Raw genomic sequence first — 27,119 nt, forward strand, 5'->3', positions numbered from 1 at the left:
TAAAGAGAAATGACAGATCTGCTTCACAACATGAAGCAGAAGCCGAAAAAAGGAAAATCTTTCACTAAATGTGTGGATGCAAACTCAACTTACGGATCAGAAGGAATCAAAGGAGTCTGTGGCATGTTGGGTACCTTTAAAAGGCTGTGGTTCAGCGTCTGCTCAGAAACGGAACCTTTGAATGCATCACACAAAAGGGAACCAATGTTGGAGCTGTGAGGAGGAAAGTTCTTCCATCCTCCAAAAAAACTGTGGAGGCGGGACTTGTGGGCCCCGCCCCGGTGAGAGTCTGACAGACTGAACTCTGAATGTTGGGGCAGAGGAGGCAGGACGGTGTGCGAATGCAAATGCATAACACCAGCGTTATCACGCCGTTTTTTTTAAAATGTTGTCCAAAAAAAAGCCATCACAAACTAAAATGCAATAGATTTGGAGTTTCTTTAAAATGAAGTTACAACCGAAGGAATTCAAATGTCTGTAGAAGTACTAATCATTTAAATTTTGAATTATAAAATGTAAAATGCATTTAAAGCCCCCATGATAGTTAAAATTCAATAGATTTTGCTTCAATTATAGCTTTAACTTGAACATTTTAAAGTTGAATTGAATCGTTTTCCTATTGAATTTTAAATGGCAAACTGAATTTTGATTAAAGAGTTGTGTGTCCCTTTGAAGTGGGGGGGGGATAGACGAGGCTCTACTGAAGTGAGAAAAGTTTGACCTTTCAGATCATTTTCTCTGCTATAACCAGCCTCCAGTGGTCATTTGAGGAACTGCAACACGTGTCACTTCGGGTCTGCTTCAGACTCGAGGACGGAGGGAGGAGACTCGGTACGACCACATCACAGCTTTGTGTGTTAAAAATGTCCCGGGTTATTAGTCCGTTTACAATCTGTTCTATTTCAGAAGGTAGGTCGGAGTTTCATGTCAGAATTAAAGATTCATTCTTTCTTTTTTATCAACAAAAACAAAGAGTAATATATATTTTTTATAGATAATAAGTTTTAATATATATAACTTCTATAAAATATAGTTTTTAATTTAAACGCTTCTTAAAGTTTTACAGTTTTTACTGTTCCAAGAGTGACAAAAAATAAAACACAAAATAAGAAACAAAAAACTGCTTAAACAGAATAGACAAAGAAGCAAACAATGAAACAAACATGTATGTGTGAATATATACACATTTGTACATATTAAATATCTTAGAAATAAATATTTTAACAATGTTATTACTGACCTTTCTTTAAGAAATGAAACAATATTTTCAACACAAAAACAGAATAAAAACCATCAGAACTTTTTCTGGGAGTCATTTCAGCTCCAAGTCTCTGTTGGTTTGGTTGTAATGTTTTCACAGCAAATAAAAAAAGTTAATAGTCAGAAGCGGCGGCGCTCTTGCAGGTCTGTGCAGATTTGTCCAGGTGGATTATGGGAGCTGGTTTCATCTGGAAGGTTCTGTTTGTGTGTGGACAGACAGAAAAAGCCACTTCTGCAGCTTCTTCTCATATTCTGTCTTTCTTTTAAACATGAAGGAAGCATTTTAGTCGTGACTCTTTGCAGACTTGGGTCTTCCGTGGATTCATCCATCGGTCAACAGGAGAGTCTTTTTCTGACCATAAAAAAGACTCATTGAAAGGAACGGATAGAAAACATGATCCAAGCGTCCCTTTAGGAACCCACTGTGATCTTTCAGGACGTCCGGAGGACAAAACACTTTCACTTCCTTCCACCACTGGCTGAAGACCTTCAGTTCACCACGGGGGGCTTGTTACACAATCCAATGAGCTTTTGCACCCTTCAGGAGGATCAGGAAAATACTTACAGTTGACTCCAAGACCTCCTTGGAGTCAACATTCTTGAAAATGTACTTGGGAAGAAATTGCGTCATCTTTGTCATTTCTTCCCATCCAGCCAAGATGGCGACCAGCACAAAGCGTAAGCTTCACGTGGGCCGATGCAGACCAGCAGGTCACATGACCAGAAGGATTTTTCCATCTCCTGGGTGTGTGGGGTTGAGAATGGGAGCTCTGACCGCCACACAGATGGTTGGAGCGTCGGCCTTACACCACGCTGGGGCGATTGGTTAAAGAGCTTGGCGACAGCTTCCCGTTGTTCCTGTTGGAACCGTCGCTGGTCCTCCTGTCCGGGTTAAAGTACGTCGCCGAGACCTCGGATGTGTCGAAAACCCTCTTGAACATCAGCTGAGCGCGAAACGCTTTGCAGAAGATGAAGTAGATGAGGGGGTCCAGGCAGACGTTACAAGCCGACAGCATGACCCCCACCTCCTTTAGGTTAGTGAACCACTGCCCCCACGATTGCACAGAGTTCTTGTTGAAGGCGTAAGGAAGACGAATCAGGTGATACGGGACGAAGCAAATGCTAAAGACGCTGACCAGAACCAGCATGTTTCTGCGGGACTTGGTGAGCTTTTTGGAGGTGGACGTCGCCGACTGCCGTCTTTGCATCAGCAACACCCTTCTGGAGATGCCGCGGTACAGGAAGGCCAGGGCGCCCAGGACAAACAGGAAGACGATAAAGCAGACGGTGTGGACGGCTTTGTAGAGCAGGTCCACCTCCGGACCCTGCAGGAAATCACAGCTGATCTCCGGGGGGACGGTGACGTTCTCTTTCGCTGTGGCGATCGACAGGATGGCGTACAAGCCCATTACAGACCCAAGGACCGCCCAGGTTACCGTGGAGAGGATAAAAGCAGCTTTACGGGTCTGGAGGACGTGGTTTCCTACAGGATGGACAATCTTCAAATACCTGCAGACGAGACAGAGAGGGCAGTGAGAGACAAATGTGGAGGACGTCCAAAGCTAAAATCTCCTCCAAATTCACCAACAGAATCAACTTTTTCACAATGGCAGATTCTCTCCAAAGCAACTTTTCTGGCGTTTGGTCGTCTGTGAATGGTAAATGCTAAATGGCGTGTACTTATAAAGCGCTTTTCTACCATCCTCAAAGGCCCAAAGTGCTTCACAGTCACAAACCCATCCACACACATTCACACACTGGTGGGACCAACCCCACCAGAGGCAAGGTGGGGTTCAGGACACTGTAACACATGGGGGCCAAGGCGGGACTCGAACCTGCAATATTATGATCAGAGGACGACCGCCCTGCCGCTGTACTACGGCCGCTCCAAACGGCTGGTTCAGCAAAACTGAATGCTAATTTATCACTTTGTGGCTGCTGCCGCCCTCCTACTCTGCCCTCCTACTCCGCCCCCCTGCTCCGCCCCCCTACTCCGCCCCCCTACTCCGCCCTCTGGCTGTTGACCAGGATGTTCTGCTGCGTGGAACTGACGACTCCCAGACAAACTTTGAGGTCTGGAAGGAGAAGCGCCTGCTGGATCCAAACCACACCCGCGATCTAAGAAGAGTTTCTGGACTTTGGTTCGGTTAGATCAGTGATGGCGGCTGTGACCACATACCTGTTAGTCGCGATGTAGCCCATGAAGAGGATGCTGGCGTACATGTTCAGGTAGAACGCCGAGGCGCCGAAGCTGCAGTAGGTCTTACGGATGGTGAGGTCTTTGATGGAAAAGTTGATGATTCGGAGGGGGAGGCAGAGGCTGAGGAGGAAGTCTGCAGCCGCCAGGTTCTTCAGGTAGATGGTGACGCTGCTGGCCGTCATCTGCTGAGCTCTGCAGAAGTAGACCTTCAGAGTGAAACCGTTGAGGAGCAAACCCACCTGAGGACCAACAAACACAAGAACCGCCATCAGGCCTGGACTTTACTCAACGCCGAACCAGTAGAGAAAGGAAGTGACTGACCACAAACAGCAGACTGTAGGCGATTGTGAAGAAAACGTGGGTGGAGCTCTGCATCGCTCCGTCTGAATGACTTTCATTCGTCCTGGGAGACATTTCAGACGGAGATGCTGGAGACGGACTAGAGAGATTCATGTTTCTGTGAAGGAAAGGGAATTTTGATCTGAAAACCCAAACAGAGGAAGAGCAGACACCCCATCAGCCGCTCGGGTCACCAACCCACTTCCTTTTTTTCTCCGACCAGCTGCACCTTTGACAGGAACCAGGTCCCAAACGGACCTTTGCAATTCCTGACCGGGGGCCAAAAGAACCAGCAGAAACCGATGCTTTCAAGTAACATGACGTCTTAGGTCTGCAGAAACCCCATCAATAAAACCTAAATAAAAACCAAATAACAAACGTGGAATAAAAAAAAGAGGATGCTTTTCTCTCAGGACTTAAAGGAACAAATGGGGGAGTGGCCTAAAACTATAAAATAGAACCTAGAACGTTGTTCTCATTACATCACTGTTCCATCAGCAGCCGGTAGCAGATGAAAACGAAACATTTCCCTGGTTTTAGATTTCCCTTCTCTCATCGCGTCCACCTGAACACGCACACGCCTGACCTGAAGAACCTGTGAGTCTGATGCAGACGTGAAAACGTCAGGCAGACACACGGCATGCTGGGAACGCTGCCATCTTTTCTGCTGGTCGTTGTGAGAACGAGCACTCGAACCTGTCGGATCCTGAAGACAGAGACACGCTCAGCTGCTCTGTCTTCACTGGTTTCCCATTCTGCAGTTTTTAAATCTTTCCTCCTTTGTGTTTTGAAAATTCTTTTTTTATTGATTGTCATCATTTTTAAAAGCATAAAACCGAAGAAAGAAGCAATCAAAAAAAAGCATCAAACTATCAGATTATTAGCATTGGAGCCATTTTCACCAAAGTCTGTTTTTGAAGGAATTTTTATATTTACTCCTATTTCTTTATAACGTTTCCTGGTTATACAACATTAAAGAATTAAAATTCAAATTAATTTTATTTATAAAGCACCTTTGATGTAAAAAACAGCTCAAAGTTCTGTACATAAAAACAAACAAGAATGCAGAAAACACCAATCCCTAGTCACGCAATAAAATAATTAAATAAAATACACAAATAAAAGCGAAATGACTGAAGAAAAAGGCTAAAGAGGCGAGAACCCAGAAGGCGCCGTCTGCCCTGTCCTCCTATTGGCCGGGGTGTCGGCATAGACACAAACTAACAAAGGGGGAGAAAACACCCGTAAACAGTCTAACTTGGCTAAAAGACATTAAACAAATAAATGTGTGTTAAAATATCATAAAATATAAGAGTAAACATTCTAGATAAAACAAAAAGATGTGATAATACATCATAAAACATAAAAAAGAATGAACAATAAAAAAAACAGATTTGACATGAAATCTAATTAAAAACTGAGTCAAACAGATGTGTCTTTAATTTCTTTTTAATAACCTGGACAGTGGATGAGGCCCTCACATCCTATTCTACAGACGAGGCCCGTCGTATCTAAATGAGGCCTCGCCTCGGTTTTTTGTCCTGACCCTGGGGGCCTTCAGCAGGCCCCCGCCTGAGGATCTAAGGGCTCTAGGAGGTTCATAAGTTAAGAGCAAGTCCGATATCAAAGAAGGACTAAAATCATGGACACTCTTAAAAACTATTAAAAGAATTCTAAAAATCAACCCTGAAGCTGACAGGGAGCCAGTGCAGAGATTTTAAGATCTGTGTAAGAAGATATTTAAGTAAAGAATAATATATCTTTAGGGTTTAGGGTTTTCGACACATCAGAGGTCTTTAGGCTTTAAAATCTTTTAGTCTTCAAATTTAAAAGTATTTTGGAAGAAATTTCCTTTATTTCTGGAGTTTTCTGGGCTTTTGGCATCAAAATCCTTTTGATTTCGATTGTTGGATTGTGTTTGTTTTACTGCCATCTTCAGGTGCAACACAGAATTACACCAAATACAATTCAGACCAATAGTTTCCTAGAAAAAACATCCATTTTTTCTGCATAAACAGAGAACCAAATATAAAATGTTATTGTAAAAGTTGGAGTTTATTTTTTCGGACCGCAGGAAAAGTTCAGAAGCAGATGAAACATTTCCCTTTTAATCTAGATGAGAATGCATGATCAAAACTAACAAGCATGCAGAGAGAAGATTGTATCAGGAAAAGAAACTGCAGCATTTCTTTAAAGAGAATGTTGGTCAGAAAATGGAGAGACTTGGTTCTTCTTGGAAGACCTTTTTATTTTATTTTAAACTGAAAGTTTGCAGCTTTTCCTGATCAGAAGTATTGATTTTTGATCGATCAGAGAGGATTCTCTACAGATGAAGACCCTGGATGATGAAGAAGTTTAAGGGGATTGGGGCTTTATTCTTCTATTTATATTATTGTGCTTGTTTTATGTGTTTGTTCTGGTGCAAAGCACTTTGTCTTGTGTTCTAGATGAAAAGTGTTACAAAAGTAAAGATTTGAAGTTTAACTGTAAAGTTCTGTCTTTCAATTTTGGGACTAATAACAGATCAGATTTATCTACGTTTTTCCAGACGCTCAAAGTTCTTCAAATGTGTCCGGTATTCATTCATACTTGGTGATGGTAACTACTGATGAACCACAGCTGCCCTGGGGCAGACTGATGGAGGCGTGGCTGCCAGTTGCCGCCTCTGACCATTCATGCACCAGTGGAGGCAGGGAGGAAAGTGTCTTGCCCAAGGACACAACAACGGTTGGCTGGGGGGATCAAACCACCGACCCTTTGATCAATGGACGACCTGCTCAACCGCCTGAGGCACTGCCGCCCGACTAGAAGAGGTCCATAAAATATCATGAAGCCCCGGTACTCAGACATTTGCATAAAGGGACAAAACTGACGGACAGATTTCACACAGGGCACACTCTGGTGGTAGAGGTGGGGGGGGGGGGGGGGGGGGTAATCATTTTGATGAGCCCCTCCTCTGAACATAAAATTTTAAAGGAATTTCAAAATCTGGTCAAATCTCACTGAATGGTGTTCGGTCACAAAGCCCCTCAATCTTACATTGAAAATGCTGCATCATCTGCATAGAACGTTTACTGTGAAGTGAAGGACGAGACGTCCTGAAACATGTCAACCACTCCAAAGACTGAGAAACAGCGGGAAGCCGATACTCTCCAGCTATGAAGTTCTGACAGTCAGAGTGAAAATGAAAGGAAAGCCGCTCACCTGGTTTATGATCATCAAGTCTGGAAATCTCTGATCCGGACAAAGTCACTGGAAATAAAAAAGGTTTTTGGTGTGTTCCCTTTCTAAGTCAGACGTCTGAAACTTTCCATCTCATGACAGCAGAGTGGAGGTGGGATCCAGAGGCAGCGGTTACCTGCAGGACTCACCTGTGCGCCTGTCTGTGTGAAGCAGTGAGGAGAAGCTGACTTCCTTCTTCTGTCGCGCCCGCAGGAGGAAGAACTCAGAGGGGGAGGAGGAAGAGCCGCAGAAAAACAAAGTGCCTCATAACTGTGACAGAGTTTTGTGAGCGGCTCTGCTGCTCATTTGCAAGTCAAAGCCAGACCGCTACCCCCCCCCCCGCTCAAGCATCATCTGCTTGAGCGGTGATGAATCAGCGGAAAACCACACGACAAAACCCAAAGAGGAGCTGCAGACCGAGGCCAGGCAGGAGATGATTGACCCGACTGTTCAGCTCAAAAAGGAAACGGAACGAGGAACCATGCACCAAAGAGAGGCCCAGTTTACAGAGTTCTGGAGAACATCTCTCCTCTGTTGACATGACTGACCACTGCAAGTCCAACAGCTGCTCTGTAGGGGGCAGCATCACCAGCAAGTCCTCCTGAACCATCCAGTTTCCTCTACAATCACACTGAACCGGGTCAACGGCGATCCCCGCTTCCAGGTGGACCAGAGATCCTCGGTCTGACGGATGAGACGCTGGAAGACTAGAGATCCAGATGCCATGACTCCACTTCAGGACCACACCTGGATGAAGGAGAACCTTCATCGACAGGTGGACCAGTGAGTTTTTACAGCTGCCAAACGAAGCAGTCCACCTGTCGCGGCAGAACGCCGTTACCGCTCACAAAGATGAGCGTGACCAAGGAGTGGTATCTACATGTCATCTGTCTGTAGCACCTCTTCTTTTTTTTTTTTTTTTTTTTTTTTTTTTTTAACTTGTCCTGTCCAACAGCTGGGCAGACAGATGAGAGCTGAGGGCCTCTTGGGTTGGACATATTTTACTTTAACAAGAGGGGTTATTAATCTTCTGACAAACCAAAGGTATGTCTGAATAAACCCCTTTTGTAATTGAGGCCAAACTTTATTAATTTCAATCATGTTTGAAAATCTTTGGTGTTGGACCGGACGGAAAAGGAAAGAGGGGAAGAAGAAAGAGGGACGTTAGAGAGAGGGGGGGGTAGGAGGGTGATAATAGGAGGGGAAGGGGGATAAGACCATGAAGCAGCATAAAGCAACAAGTTTACTGGTTGTTAATCATTATGGTAAGGTTCAAATGTAAAAAAAAAAACCAAAAAAAAAAAAGGGCGGAGCCTGTCCACACACACACTCAAATGTTATAAACACACCTGTTAGTTGCAAAAATGTAGCACCTCTTCACGTTTAGATGTCCTGTCATGTTTCTCACCTTCTCTTCCTGTTGCCCAAAGAACAAAATGGCAGCCAAGACCTTCACTTCCTGTTTAGGAGTTGGGCACAGGAAGTTGAAAGAATTTGGATTTCTTTGTAAACCTTTTGGTGGTAATGATATGAGTTGTTTGTATTTGTTTACAGGACTTTAACCGTATGGTTTCCAAAATGTTTCTGTCGTTTGTTGCACATTTTCTTTCTTGTTTGGTTAAAGGGGCTTCCTTCCTGAACGTGGTCAGCCAGTTACCTGGAGCCCATAAAAGGGAAGGAGCTGAGTGTAATGAAAACCCTGTTCCTGCCACCTATGGTAACCAGGCCCCTCTAGTCACACCACACTGTGACATTTGAGGTCGCAGTCTTGAAAGAAACGTGGGTTCAGATCACACTTCTGACACCAAAATGTCCTTAAAGATGGCTTTGTCACAATGAGTGAGAAATCTGTGTTTACCAGCAAGAGCCTCAGCCCCGCCCCCTTTTCCAGCGTTCATCTCTCTGATGCTCCACCTCAGCTTCTGAACCAGGTTGAGGTCTGGACTTTAAGTGGATCCTTGGAGCGCCGTCGTTGTAGTCTACAGCAGCAGACGGAGATATTAAAACCATGTTCTGCAGAAGAAGCCGCTCCCTTTTATTCATGTCACCAGTATGGCTTCAAGCCACAAACCCCGTGGTGGTCTGGACGGTCAAAGTCTCCGGTGTGGACAGTCCAAGCGGCATGCAGAGCGAGCAGCAGCAAGAAAAAGTCAGGTCTGGGAGGCGTTCAGGAACCTCACGGAGAAGAACCATTGGTCAACCTCAAAAAAGGTCTGGCAAACCATTCGGAGCCTCGAGGGGAGCAGTCCTCTACCAACACCGTCCACCGAAGGACTCAGGAAACTCCAGCGGATCACCCATCCAATCACGGCAGATCTGGAAGAAGTTCATGTGGAGAAGGAGGTCTGGGACTCTCTGCTGAGACCCGGATCTGGATTATCAGGAGAAGATGGATGATGAAGGAAAACTGCTTCTACAGAAATGCCAGAAAGAACCGTTGAGAAACGGCGTTCAGGGACAGATGTGAGAGATCTTCATCTGCTTCCGTCTGTGGGGCAGTCAGAGGTTTGAGAGCCTTCGTGCTGCGACACGCCGACATGCCGAACCGCTGATGGAGGTGATGGCAGAGCCGGTTTGACCTGCCGGTTTCCCACATTTCTATGTAACGGAGGAGGAGAAGGCAGCAGGTAGAGGTTTCCTCTGCCCACTGAACCAGACCATGTGCACACTCACATGCACACATTCACATGCACACACACATGCACACTCACATGCACACATTCACATGCACACACACACACACTCACATGGACACTCACATGCACACACACATGCACACTCACATGCACACTCACATGCACACACACATGCACACTCACATGCACACACACACACACTCACATGGACACTCACATGCACACACACATGCACACATTCACATGCACACATTCACATGCACACTCACATGCACACATTCACATGGACACTCACATGCACACACACACACACACACACCCACATGCACACACACACACACACACTCACATGGACACTCACATGCACACACACATGCACACTCACATGCACACACTCACATGCACACACACACACACACACACTCACATGGACACTCACATGCACACACACATGCACACTCACATGCACACATTCACATGCACACACACATGCACACACACACACACCCCCACTCACATGCACACACACACACACACTCACATGGACACTCACATGCACACACACATGCACACTCACATGCACACATTCACATGCACACACACACACTCACATGGACACTCACATGCACACACACATACACACATTCACATGCACACACACATGCACACATTCACATGCACACACACACACACACACACTCACATGGACACTCACATGCACACACACATGCACACATTCACATGCACACACTCACATGCACACTCACATGCACACACACATGCACACTCACATGCACACATTCACATGCACACACACACACACACTCACATGGACACTCACATGCACACACACATGCACACATTCACATGCACACATTCACATGCACACTCACATGCACACATTCACATGGACACTCACATGCACACACAGACACACACACACCCACATGCACACACACACACACTCACATGGACACTCACATGCACACACACATGCACACTCACATGCACACATTCACATGCACACACACATGCACACACACACACACACACACCCACATGCACACACACACACACTCACATGGACACTCACATGCACACACACATGCACACTCACATGCACACATTCACATGCACACACACATGCACACACACACACACACCCAGTCACATGCACACACACACACACACTCACATGGACACTCACATGCACACACACATGCACACTCACATGCACACATTCACAGAAAATCTTTTTGCGAATTTCCTGCATGTTTAACATCAGCTGCACTGGAATCTGACATTTTCAGTGTGTAAAGAGATTATTTATGAATGATGGAGTTTTTTTATTTTTATTTATTGCCTATAAAGGAATTACAAAACCAAAACAATACAACACGCAAACTTGTTTTTTTACAGAAACAGAGAGAAAATAAAACGTATCATATCTCTGCCCCTTTTACTTCATTAATAAAGTCATTTGGTACAATCTGTTTTCTAAAATCAGTAAACAAAACAAGATTTAAAAAAACAACACATAGCAAACAGAATACAATTATACTAAATGCTACCAATTTTCAGATTGATCACATTTTGAAAACAAATGTTTTTATTTAACAGATGTTCTTGATGTTTGCAGCAGTGGGTTTCGAATCTGCTGTTAACCACTTCCTGACCACAGCTTTATCATTCAATTTCAGTTTTTGGAGGGTTTTTTTTTTTGCCTCAAGCAGCAAACGGCAACGTTAAACATGTAAACTGTAACATGAAGGAAACCCGACAGACTAAAATGGAAAGATCATCCACCCGAACGAGGCAACAGGGGCTCCAAAAATGACCACTTGGGGGGCATAAAGACTCATTCCAATGAAAACAGTTTTTTCTGATGATGGAGGAAATTTATGAAGAAAATTGGGATTTAACAGCATTTCTGAGAATCAGGAGCAAAAGAAAAAAAGGACATATTTGTGTCGTAGAAACTATCCTGGGCGGAGCCACAAGCTCCCTGCTCCGCCCCCTTTCTGATCGTCCACCTACAGACCAACAGATCCATGATCGTCTTTGTTTTCCTGGTCTGAGCTGGAATCTGGATCAGAACTGGACGACTGGATGGCAACTGCTGCCATTTTTGTTGCACCGCTAATGTTCAGATGAGGTTGTGAGCTCAAGTGGGGGAAGTGGGGCAGAGTTTACTCGGCGCCAACAGTTCTGCCCACAACTCATAGGCTGTGGCCAAAATCCCGCCCTAACCCCTAACTACTGTATGGTGTGGTGTTATGTAGGGCCCTGGATTTTAAAAGCAATTCAGACACCATGGTCACTCCCTTTTTTTTTAAACGGTTGATATGACGTAATTGATTTCACAAAGTTAAAATCTAATCAATATGAGCGATTTATGACGATTATTCATGAGTCCACTGTCTTCTGAAGATAAAAATCTTGATGGTTTATAAAAAAAATACATTTAAACACATTTTTGCAGCAAAAAATAGTTAAAATGCAATGCATTGTGGTCAATATTCACCGACCGAATGAGCATCGATGCACGCTGGTTTTTGGCAGAGACTTCTGGGAAATTTCTAGGGCTCTGGATTTTGGAACTGTAGATTCAGACAGCACTGCAAAATGACCAAGACATTAAATAGTACACTAGATAGTACACATTGTCGTGAGTAGGGAAGGATTTGGACACAACCATAGACACATTTCTAATGTACTCCTGCCGCTCTGCAGAAACTATGTCCTAGAAAACAACACTTTTTAAAATTTTGAGCTTAAAGCAGCATCATCCTAATTAAAATGACCACTGGGAACTACTTTGAGTTTACATACTCTCTACTTTTTTCTCCAACACAGACCCTGACAGTCTGTCACAGACCCGTTCCTACATGTCCCACCCTGCATGTCTGTCAGTGGAGAGAGCCCACCTTGACAGACGGGGGAGGGAGGTTTTATCTCCCCCCCAGAAGCAGATGACACGCAGTGTGGATCAGAGTCATTGGCTGGACTCATGTTGAGGACTTTGGCCATGTCGCCATCACCTTGAAGGGGCTTGGTGGCTAAACGCTCTACCTCCAACCGTACTTTTACTAATTCTAGGAACCACAAGCAGTCCTGCATTTTGCGAGCGAAGTGTTCTCATTGGATGGTAAGGGACTATGAGGTCCTTAATATAGGACGGGGCCATACCATGTAAGGCCTTATAGGTTAACAGGAGGATCTTGAACTTGATTCTAGAATCAGCTGGGATCCAGTGAAGTGAAACCAACACAGGAGTGATGTGATCTCCTCTGCTAGTTCCTGCTAACAATCTAGCTGCTGCGTTCTGAACCAGCTGGAAGAACGTGGAATTTCCTTATTTCAGTGGTAGTTTGTGCTTCTCGCTCACCGCAGTGGGGTGCAGAAATCTAGTACTTCCACTGATCAGGCGTGTCTGGCCCCAGGTGTAGGTGAATTCTCAGCACGTGGGATATTCCCGCCTCCGCCCTGAACTGGCATTAATTACGTCTTTTTCACTCAGCTCATGTCCTCTACCTTGTGACACTCATTCTCTCCACGCATTTTACTGTGGTGCAAATCGGCCAAATGGTACTTACCACTCCTGCTCTGCTCCTCGGAGTCCCCTCAACTGTCGGGGTCCCAGTCGGTGAGAGGAAACTCGCCCCGTAAAGGGTGTCAAGCGGTTGCTTACTGAAGCGCACCGGGCGTGGCCATAGTCTTCACGAGGTCCTGACCCCGATTGGACCTCCGCTCAGTTTGGAATCCGGCTCAGAAGGACGTATTTGTCGAGGTTGTTTCTGAAAACACAAGACTGGATCACAAAACAGACACAAGAGCCCAGTATGATGTCCCACGAGGAGAGCTGGAAACAGACAACTGTCCAATGCCTCTGTCTCCAACAGCTCTGTGGATGTCTGTCCGACCTCCTATTTTATTTTCAATTGGTTACAGAATCTAGGAGGAGCAAGGTCAGTAGATAACAATCCACCCGTTTAAACTTCTTGCTGCAGACATGGGAGTCTTGGTTCACAGTTCCTGCTTATCAGTTTTTATCCCAAACTCCCTCTGCTTTCCCAGACATCTCCTTGCTCCAGATGGTATGTGGAGAAGAAAAAAGATCCCCACATGAGCCTTCAATGTGTAGGTCTGCAGAGTTCAAAAAGCTGTCTGGAATGATGGTAAAGTGAATAAAGTGAATACATCCAACAAAAACTCATCCATGCATTTGTTCCGTCGAGGCTGGATTACTGTAACTCCTTGTTAGCAGCGTGTCCTAAGAGTTCCTTAAGAAGTCTCCAGCTTGTTCAGAACGCAGCAGCTAGATTGTTAGCAGGAACTAGCAGAAGAGATCACATCACTCCTGTGTTAGTTTCACTTCACAAACAAGTTGTGGTTCTGTGTGTGAATTGTGTGTTCAATTAATTGGTGATGAATAAAATGTCTAATGGAGAAATAGAAATATATTTTTTTTTTTCAAACACAAATGAAAATAAACACAGGAGTTTAAAATAGACAGATGAAGGAGTGGGTAGAGGAGAAATCTTGTATGATCCCTCCCCTTTTTACAACACCTTATATCGTGCATACTTCTATTTACAGTTTTTGTTTCCTTAAAACATTCAAATTATCTTCTGCATAGAAATAACCGAAGGTAACTTGTAACTGTTTAACCAATTTTATGCCGGTCCTCTGTAACCCGGATCAGTGCCCCACTTCCATCACAGATTTGGAACACCTGGGTGCTCTTATTGTGGTGGGGTCAGTTCCCTATAATAACATCCAGGTCACATACTTCCTGTCATCCAAGCTCTGGCTGTTGCTGATCTGCTGTGGCTGACTGCATTCAATTATTTTTATCGCTAGAGGAGACATCACGTGGTTCCTCGTGGGTGGAGAGCACCGCCATCTTGGTGAGGTCAAGTCACTGCTGCAGCGCATTCATGTCAACACAGTTTTTGCAAAAGGACAGGTCATTGTGCCGGTTTCAACTGTCAAAATCTGATAAATTAGTCCACGAAGGAGAAAGGCATAACATTTTACAGGTAAGTATTATCATTTTTTTTCTTTTAAAGCTGCAGGGGCTTCATTAATAGTACACTCGCCACAAAGACAGCTACTTCCCCCGAGCCGTCACTCTGATGAACTCCTGACTCCGGACCACTCAAGGACACTGAACAACCACGGAAACTGCCAAACTGGAATTACTGCTGCTGCATTTTTGACTTTTTTATTTTATTTATTTATTTATTTAGTTAAGTTTATTTATTCATACAGCTACCTTATATCTACCTTCTTTTTATTATTTATCCTCTTGTTGTCTTACCCCTCACACTTTCTATACCTTGCCAGTTTGCACGAGAGCACAAGTAACTGAAGACAAATTCCCTGTATAGCTGTAGAGCTGAGACTGTTGATCAGGCAGCAGTTGACAGAGTCCTCATCTTCCAGATCCACGTACCGTGTTGAATCATTTGAGGCAGGATGCTACCTAACTTTCTGTTATAAATATATTCCTATATCTCCAGTCAGTCAACTTAGGTCTGGCTTTGTTGAAAGATTAGTGGAAAATGCACAAAGTTAGAAAAAAGCTAAACTTCAGTTGTGGCAGAAAAATGTGAAGCACTAATGAAATCTTTTGCTAAAAGAGAAATAATTTTGGATGAAAAAGCTGCAGGTTTAGACGCTTCTAAACCTCTTCATTAAAAAAACAGATGTCCTATTTGTGTCTAACAAACTATTGTAGAGCATGGACACCAGTCAGGAAACGTTTTCTGAAAACTGGCTGTAACGAAATGCTGGTAGTTTGTAACCAGTTCTACCAAATACAAAAAGGTTTCACAAAGACTTAAGAGTACATCAAATTAAAAAAACTTGAAGTTGTACCTGCAAGCACGGAGCGGACAGACAACAGTGACCTTCATTCTGTCCACTGAAGGTGCATCTGAAATGAAAATCAGTGAAACAGTTTGGACAGAGTTCCGCCTCTCCTCACAGCGGCCTGAGTTCAGGAAAGTAAGTCACAGCGGTTTGTGACGTGGCTGCAAAAAGTGTGAACTGTGAAAAGTGTCTGTCATTTCATAAAAATAGGATGAATTTAGTTTCTAAACAACATCCACTAAAAGACTCAAGAAAATGTAAACTATATTTCTTTGAACTACGATTGGGTGTGAGACTATGATTTAAACTAACACTCAAAGAATTTGACTGAATAGAAAATAGATTTTCTTTACACCAAACTCTGCAGAAGAGACCACTGATGGCTCTGATTTATGATAAAAACATGTCAACATCTAAGCTGGAAACCCCCCCCCCCGATGCAGAGGAGGCCTTCTGTCACCCAAAACAGGCTTTAATAGATGCACCGCCGCTCAGCAACCTGTTTATTGTTCATTTTCATTTATTTATTTGTTCCTTTCATGAAAATTATTTATGCCCAAATGTTTACATGTTTGTTTTACCTATTAAACATTTTCATGATTAGAAGTGAGCAGAATTGAAGAATACAATTCTTATAATTGTCTTCTCCCTTTTAAACATTACATTTACATTTCTCGCACCATCACCTGTGCTCAGATTTCACCACATACAGTTCAAATAAACAGTAAATACATTCCATTCATTTAGTACATGCAATCCAAACATTCCATTCAACAGTCAAGTTTGTACAAACTAATATGTTTAACTTTATACATCCGTTTAAATTGAATAATATTTTGACAACTTTTTAACTGATTCTCCTGGGAATTCCATAGTTTTACCTCTACTATAGACAAATACTTTAGCTTTAATGTTGTTCAAACAATCTGTTGTTTGGAATCAAATTTACTCCTATGATTTGCAATTCAATTGTCATGGTTAAATTTTTAAGTTTTAATAAAAACCTGACTTAATGAAAAGTTCATGTGTGTGATCTCTTAAATTAGCTTTATGAATAATTCCAATAGATCTCTTCTGTAATAGAATTAAGGGCCTCTTATTAGTTTCATATGCATTTCCCCACACTTCAATACAATATGTAAAATAAGGGCAAACCACAGAGCAATATAACATCTGCATAATATGACATGGTAAAACATATTTAGATTTGTTCAGAACAAAAAGACTCTTGGCTACTTTATGTTTTACATAAAATATATGAGATTTCCATGTTAATTTGTCGTCCAACATCATCCCTAAAAATGTAAATTCAGACAGCTGTTCTATGTTTCTGTTGTCAATGGACAAAGTCACTTCTGTTTTTTCTTTATTACCAAACACCATAAACTTTGTTTTTGTTAGATTCAAAGACAGTTTATTGTAGTCAAACCACATTTTGAGTTTTATCATTTCCATTTCAATACTTTTAGCTAAGGTTTTCAGATTATCCCCAGAACAGAAAAAGTTAGTATCATCAGCAAATAAAACAAACTGTAACAACTTAGAAATATCACAAATATCATTTATGTATAAAATAAAATGTTTAAGTCCTAGAATTGAGCCTTGTGGAAGTCCACAAATGATATTCATAAGATCAGACTTATTACCTCCAAACTGTACATATTGTTGTCTGTTTTGTGAATAACTGGTGATCCAGTTCAGGGCGATTCCTCTAACCCCAGATGCATATCATTTAGAAATCAAGATAGAATAATCTATGGTGTCAAAAGCCTTTTTTAAATGGCAATGGCAAATGGCACCTGATAAATTCTTTGCTGATATAAATGGTGACGACCTCAGACCTGTTGCTTAGCCTCCTTCTGATGTTGCTTCCATGAGTAAAAGCTTTAGTGGCTGCTTCAAGTCTGCCTCTATTGTGTAACTACATTCTGTAACTTTGAAAGTTCCACATTTTGTGGTCATGTTGCTGATCTGCCGTCTGGGCGACACCTGAACTGGATGTTGATGTTCCCAATAGTGATCATGAAGTAGTGTTGGATAAGCAAAAGCATGCAGTGCACAGTAAAAAACAAGACAATCAACTCCATAAATGACCTGAAGGAAAACTATTCCTCCCAAAAAACAAAAAACGCCTACACAAATGGGCTGCAATATTAGAACAGACTATCCCTGCATGGGTTTTGCTCCAGCGCTAAAGGAGACTCAGAGGAGAGTTTTACACTGCTGCTCTGGGTCTCTGGGTTAGCAGAGGCTAGCAGAAATGTTCCTGGAGAGAAGAGCGGCTCTGTCCAGTGGGATGGACGCCATCCCTCCATATGAGACCAGGCTTCCCCCTAAAGGTGGACGGAAAGGTTCAATACGGTTCTATGCTTGTAACGGCTCTCACTGCGGTTCGCTGGAGCCCCAACACTTTTGAAACGACTTCATAACCTGTTCCACTCTCATAGATCTCTATTACTTTTGTTCTCATTTGTTCCTGAATGTCTTTAGACCTTGGCATGATGTCCAGGTGTTGAGGATCTTTTGGTCTACTTCCCTTTGTCAGGCAGGTCCTAAGCCATGTCTTGAATGGAGACAGGTGTGGCAGCGTCAGGCTTGGCTGTGGCCAGAGGATTTGAACTCAGCTTTGAGAAACCAAAGGTACATTTTAGCAGAAGGGGCAATCAGTTTTTCACACGGGGCAATAGAGGCATATTACAGTTTTTTATTTATAAATTTATTATTATTGTAAGGTTCATATTTTGTTTAGGAGGTTGACTGCCCTGGGGATGAAACTGTTCTTAAGTCTGTTGGTGCGAGCCTTGTGAGATCTGAACCGCCGGCCTGACGGTGGCAGTTGGAACAGGTGGTGGTTGGGATTCATGACTCTGCACTCCAATCCACCAGTGTCACTTTTTACACAGAACATATTGTGGAAAGACAGAAATTCTGCACCATGGATTTTCATGAAGAAAAAAACAAAGAACAGAAACATCTTTGACAAAAATGAGAAGAAGTTCACCAAACTCCACCAAGTTGTCATACTTGGTGACAACAGCGTGACCCTTCCTGTAACTTAGTCCATTGTACATGACATCATCTTTGTATTTCTTTCAGTAAAGCTAAAATGTAGAAGTGCATTTTTAACTTCTTCACTTTAAATCTCTGAGTGACCGTTTTAACTTGCACTGCTGGAGGACTCGCCGCCCCGGCGGAAAGGAAAGCCTAAAACATCTGATGTCTTTCTGAAAGAGTCAAACACAAATGGATAAAGTTTTTCTGATGTCTGACACATTTCTTGAAGTAACTAAGTTACTCCATTGTCCACAGTCTGATGAGTGGACCACAGTTGAGGAACAACCCTGAATAATGTCGTAAGTAGTGGTGTTTAGGTCTCAAGTTGATGCAAGGAAACAGTGGCTGTCTGGAAACCAGTACCAGACATCAGAAAAACTTTATCCATTTGTGTTTGACTCTTTCAGAAAGACATCAGATGTTTCAGGCTTTCCTGATCCGGTCTTTTATCCTTTTGTTTGAAATAGCTGGAAATCAATCAATCAAATTCCAGTCATTCAGTTCAACTCAATTTTTCATTCATACAGCCCAACATCACAACACAGTTGTCTCAACGAGCTTCACACCAGTGATTGTGTGAATTTGATTGATTTCCAGCCATTTCAAACAAAATGATAGACCATGGCAATGCATAGATGTGTAAACTATATACATTTTATTTCACAAATGGATTAGAAAATAAAAATATTTTTTTTCATGTCTTCTTGAGATTGTAATGACTATAAATCACAAATAGGCATGTTAACATCTATACATACAGCACTCACATAAATATCACATTGAATCCATTGAACGTAACAATAGTCAAATAGTTTGACTAATTGTTTAATATACATAAAATTAATATTGCATAATCCCACCCACATGTTTAAAGGTTTCTCCGTGTTGCAGTTACTCAGCTCTCCATGACACGATTTAAAACCTGACACAATGAAACCATCGCTGATGCTGTCAGAGCGGACCGCCACCCAAAAACAGCTTCAAAGGGAGGGACGTGTCTTGAACAGTTTTTACTCCAGACGTCCAAACTGCAGCAGCTTGAAGGACTTTTTATTGCTTTGAAGTTTCATCCCTCGATATAGATTGATTGTGCTATTGTCATCTTTCAAACCGTTAAGTAAACAAATTGTTCCTTATTTGAAGTGGATTTAGGTGATCGAGTCTCGCCTGAGACTTGGGAACAGAATGGACAGAACAATAGTGGAAGGAATTAAACCCCTGATGATGTGTTTCCGAGTTTTTTCCTCAGGTATCAGGTTGGGGGTGGAGTGTCATGCTGACACCACTAGAGGGCGGGAAAGAGCCTCTCCTCCTGTCTTTCTCAGGTGTTGCTCAGAGTCTGGGCTGGGTGGACTGTCTGGGATCTCCTCCTCCTCCTCTCTGACAGTTTCCTCTTCAGAGTCTCTTGGAATTTTGGACACATGAAGAAGTAGATGACGGGGTTGAGGCAGACGTTCAGCGCCGACAGGAAGAGCGTCACCTCCTTCAGGTGGTAAAGCACAACACTGTCCCTACAGCAGTCTTTTGACTCTTGTACCTGGCAGTGAGTGTACTGTATGCGGCAGGCATGGTACGGGACAAAGCAGATGAAGAACACCACCAGGATGATGAAGATGCTGCGGCTCGACCGGCCACAGGCACCGGTGCTGTCCTGGCAGATGCGTGTCTGGGACCTGTACACCTCCATGCCGATGGAGCCGTAGCAGAAGGTCACAATGACAAACGTCACCCAGAACAGAATTGTATTGAAAACGATTATCCCAGTGTGCCACTGAGCTCCAGCTGGTGTCTTCAGCAGCATGCAGTCCTGGAAGTTCTTCCCCGTCGGGTCCTTGCTCGTCATCACAACGTTAGGCAGCACGATGGCGAGGAGGATGACCCAGCTGAGGAGCACTACCACCCAAGCACATCTGGTCTTCTCCAGATAGCGCAGCAAGGAAACCACACTAAACCTGGGTGTGCAAGAGGCAGAGGACGAGGGGTGGACAATCTTGGCGTAGCGCTCAAGGCTGATAAAGCCGATGAAGATGATTCCCATGTACAAGCATGTATAGAAGAGCACATCCGTGTATCTGCAAGTGATCACGTACAGATCCTTGTTCTGGAAGCCCAGGTTATCTGCCACTCTTAAGGGGATGGTGATTAGCATGAGGAGGTCGGCCACCACCATGTTCTGCAGGTACACCACCAGACCAGAATCAGCACCAAGTCTGAGGAAGATCCAGGCGACCATGCAGTTGAGAGGAAGACCCACCACGAAGACAAGGCAGTAGAGCGAGGGCAGGACCCGAAGTGTGAAGACGCTGTCGAGGTCGGAGTTGTTGGTCTGGATCTCCGTGGAGTAATTCATCCCTGCAAACACAACACCTTCAGAACAGAAGGGCCCTGACAAACAATGTCTGCAGACATAACAGCACAGAGACCGGATCAATTCTGTTCAAACCAGAAGGATGACTGTCAATCAGACAGCAGAAGACGGAATACCAACCTTGGTGCCATCATGGACGATTTACATGATATGGACCTTCTTATTTAACATCACACCCATGTCTTTAACTTGGTTCGTCTGTGACAAGGAAACTGACTTTGACCAAAAATAAGAAACAAACAAATATATACATTTATAAATCAATTATTAAAAGTGATTAAAACAAAAGCCTTTTCTAATTATATCAAAAGACACTCCACTTTGTTTTTCAATATATGGTTTCAATGATTTTGATGATCATCAATTACGTAATATACCTTTTTTCCAATCATGAGAAATATGCACCTATTTGGATACTTGATCTGGATAGGTTATAATGATCCTGAAACAATGCTTACGTAATTAACAAGTACTTTATATCTGTCATTTGATCTATGGATATTTAGGGATACACCTGAATCTGTGTTGGTAAAGTATAAAAAACTGAAGTTAAGAAGCGGATAATGATAATTTAGGTTAAAATCAAAGGTGAAGTAGAAAAGGGGGTTGGATTATATAACTGGGACCTGGGTGGGTGGAGGGAGGAATCTGCTGAGAGAGGAGTGCCAGCTGTATGTGATTGTCCTGTGTTTTCTGTTTGAATTACTTTTCATATTTTATGACTATTGTATTTGCTTTTATGTAAAGCAATTTGTGTTTTCAGCTGGAATGAAAGGCGCTATACAAAGAAATACAGTTTGTGTCTATTTAAAACTAAGGGAAACATTTGAATTATTTACAAGGATGTGTGGATTCATATGTCTTTTCCTATCAGTTTCATGACCAGTTATCCCAAGTTTGGTATATCTGTGTATTCACTTTTGTTTTAATATCTTGAAATAAACCATTTCCAAATCCAGTGTTTCCATGGAGATGATGACAGTTTGAACATCTCATCATTTCTCAGAAAGAAGCTGCCGCTGTCGGCCATGGGAAGAGACGGGACAATTTGCAAATCATTTGTTAAGCAAACCGATCCCAGAGTCCGCTGGAATTCAGAGGCAGGATGATCCTCTATATTTAGACTCTCTTCAGTCAGACAATGATTTACTTTGAAGCTCACATTTATGTGTTTTGGTCACAAAAAATGCATGACTGGCATCAGAAACATGCAGAAAAATTAAGTCAAAAACTCAGCCAGAAGTCTGTTTTAATGTCATGTTTGTCTCTGTTGTGAATTCCTGGTTGATGCTGATAATAAAAAAGGCAGGCTCTCAACTTAAACGCACAAATTTAAATACAAATACACAACACAGTTCTTTTTTAAAGAATTTAGAACTTCCCATCAATTCTTTTGACCAATCCTCTCCTTTTTTGGCCCCTCTAGGGATTCTGGGTAGTGTAGTTCTACTACAATAACTTCTTTTGGGAAAAGAAATGTGACAAAAGAAGCTCAAATTAACTTCCCACAGGATCTTTGCCCTCTCATTCTCTAACACCTTCAGCTGTGTTTCCCATTTTGACCTTGGGGTTTCCAGTTCATATTCTGCACACATGTTCCTGTATATTATTCCAGCCACTTGATTGTGGCGCTCCATGTATGCTTTCCCTGCCAGCATCTTACACCCTGCAGTTATGTGCTGGATTGTTTCAGGCGCCTCTTTGCACAGCCTACACTTGGGGACACTTTGAAAGTTTTCCCAATTTTTCAGACTGACTGACCTTCATTTCTTAAAGTAATGATGGCGACTCGTTTTTCTGTACTTGGCTGCTTTTTTCTTGCCATAATCCAAATTCTAACAGTCTATTCAGTAGGACTATCAGCTGTGTGTCCACCTGACTTCTGCACAACACAACTGATGGTCCCAACCCCATTTATAAGGCAAGAAATCACACTTATTAAACCTGTGGGCACACCTGAGGAGTGAGAAACATTTCAGGTGACTACCTCTGGTAGCTCATAAAGAGAATGACAAGAGTGTACGAAGCAGTAATTAAAGCAAAAGGTGGCTACTATGAAGAACCTACAATATGACATATTTTCATTTTTTTCACACTTTTTTGTTATGTATATAATTCCACATGTGTTAATTCATAGTTTTGATGCCTTCAGTGTGAATCTACAGTTTTCATAGTCATGGAAATAAAGAAAACTGTTTGAATGAGGTGTGTCTAAACTTTTCGTCTGTACTATAATATATATATATATATATATATATATATATATATATATATATATATATATATATATATATATATCGTAATTTCCGGACTATAAGCCGCTACTTTTTTCCTGCGCTTACAGCCCTGCGGCTTATTCAGTGACGCGGTTAATTTATGGATTTAATTGGCGGCCGCCATGTATGTACTTCCGGACTCAGTGTATGGTTTGAATTCTCCATCTAACACCAAACACAAGTCATTTATTTTTCAACACACCTCTAAGCAGCCAAACAGCATGGACTTGACTTCAGGTCTTAGACACTTCAGTCATGGTTCAACAAAACGAAACACGCATGCCCGGCCGCATCCCAGAATCCTTTGATGCCATCAGACCCAACGTGCACGTGATCGCCACTACAATATGATGAAGCTTTCAAGTTAAAAACAATCGTTAAAAGCAGCGTAAAAAAATCCACCATCACCAACGGGTTTGGAAAGGCCGCTCTGCTGCGTGACGGAAAGAACAGCGCATGCTCAGGAGTGAATTTACCTCTGAGTCATAGTGACTCGGCTGGCAGCACGTAAATATGTGGGAATAACATCAGCCTTTATTTTGTCGGGACACGACTGGAAACACAAATTGACGTGGTCGTTTTAACGGTTTCTAAGGACTGACCTCCTTGCTTTTCTGACGACCTGTCCTCCTCCACCAACTCCACAATGGTCATCAAAAAAGCACAGAAGCGTCTCCATTCCCTCCGGAGACTCAGGAAGGCTGGAGTTCCAACACTTCATCACCTTCTACCATGGAGAACTTCCTGACTCAGAGCTTCACATCCTGGTTTGTAGCTGCAGGGTTCAGGACAAACAACGGCTCAGCAGGATTGTTGGTGCACGTCTCCCAATCCTGGAGGAGTTATACGAACAGTGCTGCCTACGCAGAGCAACCTCCATCATCAGGGACCCACAGCCCCCCCCTCATGGACTGTTCTACCTCAGGCCATCTGGGAGGAGGTTCAGGAGCATCAGCTGCAGATCCAGCAGGAGCTAAAAGCTTCTTCCCACAGGCTGTGAGGCTGCTGAACGGACTATCCTCCTCATCCATTTATGCTCTGACAAACTCCACTGTCACGGTGAGGGGGGGCTTGAGAGCAGGTAGGACCCAGACGCAGAGGCAGGAGGCACACGGTTCCAAGGCAAGAGGGTTCATTGCAAACAAAAGACGCTGCCGAGCAGGATAACAAAAACAATACTAGACTTACTATGGCGTGGCATGAAACATGGAAACATCCAAGAAATAAATGACGCTATGACATGAAGACGTTAATGGACCAGCACAAGAGGAAGGGAGAGACGAGACTTAAATACAGACAGGGCAGACAAGACACGGGTGAACATGATCAGGACAGATAGGGACCAGGAAGTAAAACTCAGGAACATGACCAAACAGAACACCTTTCAAAATAAAACAGGAAAGAGAACCAAACATGACAGAACAAGAAACAAAAGAAAAAACCAAGACAAAACAAACTCAAACCATGACATCCACTCTGCAATAAGACCCATTGGATTACCCCCCCAACCCCCCACACAACCCGAAGACACATAACATGGACACAGACTCTAGCAACCCCCCCCCAAACAAGAACTACTGTTAACGCACATAGTCACTTTCTCACTGAATGCTGGTCTCTATTCTATTCCATTCTACTCTATTTTATTTCTGATTGAATTTTTAATTATTATTTCACAAAATTTTTATTCATCTTGTTTTTATTCTAGGATTGTTCTTTTACTGCTATTTTTATTATTGCTGTTTTTTGCATTGTCATGCTAGTGAGAAACAACATCTCGTCTCACCCGTGTATTTCTTCGCAAAAACTGTGTGTGGAATGACAAGAAACCTATCTTGAATCTTGAATCTTGAATATAGATAGATAGATAGATAGATAGATAGATAGATAGATAGATAGATAGATAGATAGACAGACAGACAGACAGACAGACAGACAGACAGACAGATAGACAGATAGACAGATAGACAGATAGACAGATAGATAGATAGATAGATAGATAGATAGATAGATAGATAGATAGATAGATAGATAGATAGACAGATAGATAGATAGATAGATAGATAGATAGATAGATAGATAGATAGATAGATAGATAGATAGATAGATAGATAGATAGATAGAGGGAGGGAGCCAGTTTAGCTCGTGCTGGTTTGCGGCGCCTTCCGTCCGTGAAACCAGGGTTCTCCCTATTCCCTTCTCTGCTCCTGTGCCAGTCCCAAGCCCGGATAAATTGAGAGGGTTGCGTCAGGAAGGGCATCCGTCGTAAAACATTGCCAAGTTAACCATGCAACTCATCCTCGAAAGAGAGGTTGTTCCACTGTGGTGACCACTGATGGGAAAAGCCAAAAGAGAAAGTAGATAGATAGATAAAGAACAGAGGAAAGCCGTTGTGGTGGATGTGGATGTGGCAGTGCCAAGCGATGGGAACATCAGGAAGAAGGAACATGAGAAACTGAAGAAATACCAGGGACTCAGAGAAGAACTGGAGAAAGCCTGGAAAGTGAAGGTGACAGTGGTGCCTGTGGTAATTGGAGCACTCGGGGCTGTAACCCCCAAGCTGGAGGAGTGGCTACAACAGATACCTGGAAAGACCTCAGACCTCTCAGTCCAGAAAAGAACAGGAACATTCATTTAGCTGAATGGAAACAATCGAAACATTTATTATTCATATAACATTGAAAACTATGAAGATCAAACTAAAGTAAGAAAACAGCATTTCCTGCAAACAGGAATGTTAGAAAGCTGAGAAGAATCCCTAAAGGAAAGTCAGAACATGTCCTGAAACATTTAATTTTTTTTCCAGTAATGCAGAATTAAAAAGTTATAAAGAGTCAATGAGAAATATTATAACCAAACATTAGCTGGTAAAGTGTGCTATAAAATCCCTGAAACAGACAGAAACAGGTGTAAAGGATGCACAGACTTCCAGCCTCTGCATCATTTCTCCTGTAGATTCAAAGGAAAGGATCAGAAGCAGAGTTCTCTGCAGAACCTGTCACAGTCTGAAGGATCAATCAGCTAAAAGTTTGACTCTCAGACAGAATAAAGTCTTTAAAAAATTCCTCGTTTGCTACAAAATACGAGACAAACCTGTTTTTTCCTGCTCCAGCTCCCTCACCCCTTTGAAAGAACCGACTCAGGTGTTCCTGCAGGTGTCTGGTCTGAGCGCGTGCAGAGAGACTAGATAGTATCTGAGCTCCTCTGTTATGCTGATAACCCCCTCCCCTTCTGAAACAAATGGTTACAGTGCAGAAATGCACCAATTAGAAAGAAGGCCGGCTGCTGCTGCTGTCATCTCCCAAACTTTAGCGTTCAAAAGTCTTCAGCTTCAGATCTGCTCTCTGAGAAACTTCTGGGAACATTGTCTGCGTCATCTGCCTTATGAAAACAGACATACAGCAACTCATCTGAACAAACAATTGGAGAACTTTCAAATCCGTCTAGAACTGTTTATGCCAGTGCTTTGGTGGTTAGCGCCTTTCCAATCCTTTCCTATTCTCACTTTTTATGATGTCAGCATTATGAACTGACACAGAATCCCTCCAACAGATGTGGCTGCCTCCTCCTGTTTGTGGGTTTGGTGGAGGCTTTTTCAGCTGTTGTTGGGTGAAGGCGGGTTGGTTCTGGAGAGGTCCAGTCCATCACAGGACCACCTACACAGACATGAGGATGACTGAGAGTCACTGACGAACCCATGAAACAGGCTTTTGAACTGTGGAAGGAGAAAACCTACCACATTAAAGACATCCAAAACACAGGAGAGACGTTTGGACCGGGATCTTCTGACCATGAGGTGAAGGTGCAAAGACCAGACCGGCTGATCCCTGTGTCAGCGATCAAGGGGGAGGAGCAGCTTCTTTTAGGACTTACAGGTCTCCTTTAAT

The 27,119-nt window shown here is 43.0% G+C and overlaps 2 protein-coding genes and 1 long non-coding RNA gene across 6 annotated transcripts; 1 reads left to right on the plus strand and 2 right to left on the minus strand.

Moving 5' to 3' along the window:
- Window positions 1-982: 982 nt before the first annotated feature.
- On the minus strand, window positions 983-13,576 carry gpr206 (P2Y purinoceptor 14). Of its 4 annotated transcripts, none has more exons than XM_078956468.1 (7): window positions 13,254-13,576; window positions 8,395-9,000; window positions 7,171-7,921; window positions 7,004-7,051; window positions 3,782-3,917; window positions 3,440-3,699; window positions 983-2,769 (listed from the first exon to the last, which is right to left on the minus strand). In XM_078956468.1, the coding sequence occupies exons 5-7, from the start codon at window positions 3,911-3,913 to the stop codon at window positions 2,064-2,066; spliced, it is 1,098 nt and encodes a 365-aa protein (XP_078812594.1). In that variant the 5' UTR covers window positions 3,914-3,917; window positions 7,004-7,051; window positions 7,171-7,921; window positions 8,395-9,000; window positions 13,254-13,576; the 3' UTR covers window positions 983-2,063. The 4 variants fall into 4 exon arrangements, with proteins under 4 accessions (XP_078812594.1, XP_011480453.1, XP_078812593.1 ...); XM_011482151.3 differs by having other exon boundaries at window positions 8,395-9,337; XM_078956467.1 differs by lacking the exon at window positions 13,254-13,576 and adding an exon at window positions 9,093-10,802.
- A 279-nt stretch (window positions 13,577-13,855) lies between these two features.
- On the plus strand, window positions 13,856-21,914 carry LOC110016168 (uncharacterized). The gene is made up of 2 exons (XR_002874498.2): window positions 13,856-14,699; window positions 18,080-21,914. It is a non-coding gene; the product is annotated as an uncharacterized LOC110016168 (long non-coding RNA).
- Window positions 19,381-24,609, minus strand: LOC144996766 (P2Y purinoceptor 14-like). Its single transcript, XM_078956469.1, has 2 exons — window positions 24,421-24,609; window positions 19,381-20,940 (listed from the first exon to the last, which is right to left on the minus strand). The coding sequence occupies exons 1-2, from the start codon at window positions 24,446-24,448 to the stop codon at window positions 19,910-19,912; spliced, it is 1,059 nt and encodes a 352-aa protein (XP_078812595.1). The 5' UTR covers window positions 24,449-24,609; the 3' UTR covers window positions 19,381-19,909.
- Window positions 24,610-27,119: the final 2,510 nt, after the last annotated feature.

Source organism: Oryzias latipes, chromosome 13 (genome assembly GCF_053564925.1).
Source record: "Oryzias latipes strain Hd-rR chromosome 13, Olatipes_Hd-rR_3.1".
Lineage (NCBI taxonomy): Eukaryota > Metazoa > Chordata > Actinopteri > Beloniformes > Adrianichthyidae > Oryzias > Oryzias latipes.

Bases quoted from the DNA above. Each gene is read 5' to 3' on its own strand.
- gpr206 (XM_078956468.1), bottom strand. From the start codon at position 3,913: ATGAATCTCTCTAGTCCGTCTCCAGCATCTCCGTCTGAAATGTCTCCC. The intron at 3,700-3,781 runs GTCAGTCACTTC...GTTGGTCCTCAG, and splicing joins CCTACAGTCTGCTGTTTGTG to GTGGGTTTGCTCCTCAACGG. The intron at 2,770-3,439 runs GTATGTGGTCAC...TCTCGTCTGCAG, and splicing joins GGCTACATCGCGACTAACAG to GTATTTGAAGATTGTCCATC.
- LOC144996766 (XM_078956469.1), bottom strand. From the start codon at position 24,448: ATGTTTCCATGTTTCATGCCACGCCATA. The intron at 20,941-24,420 runs GTAAGTCTAGTA...TTGTGTTTGCAG, and splicing joins ATGTTTCATGCCACGCCATA to GGATGAATTACTCCACGGAG.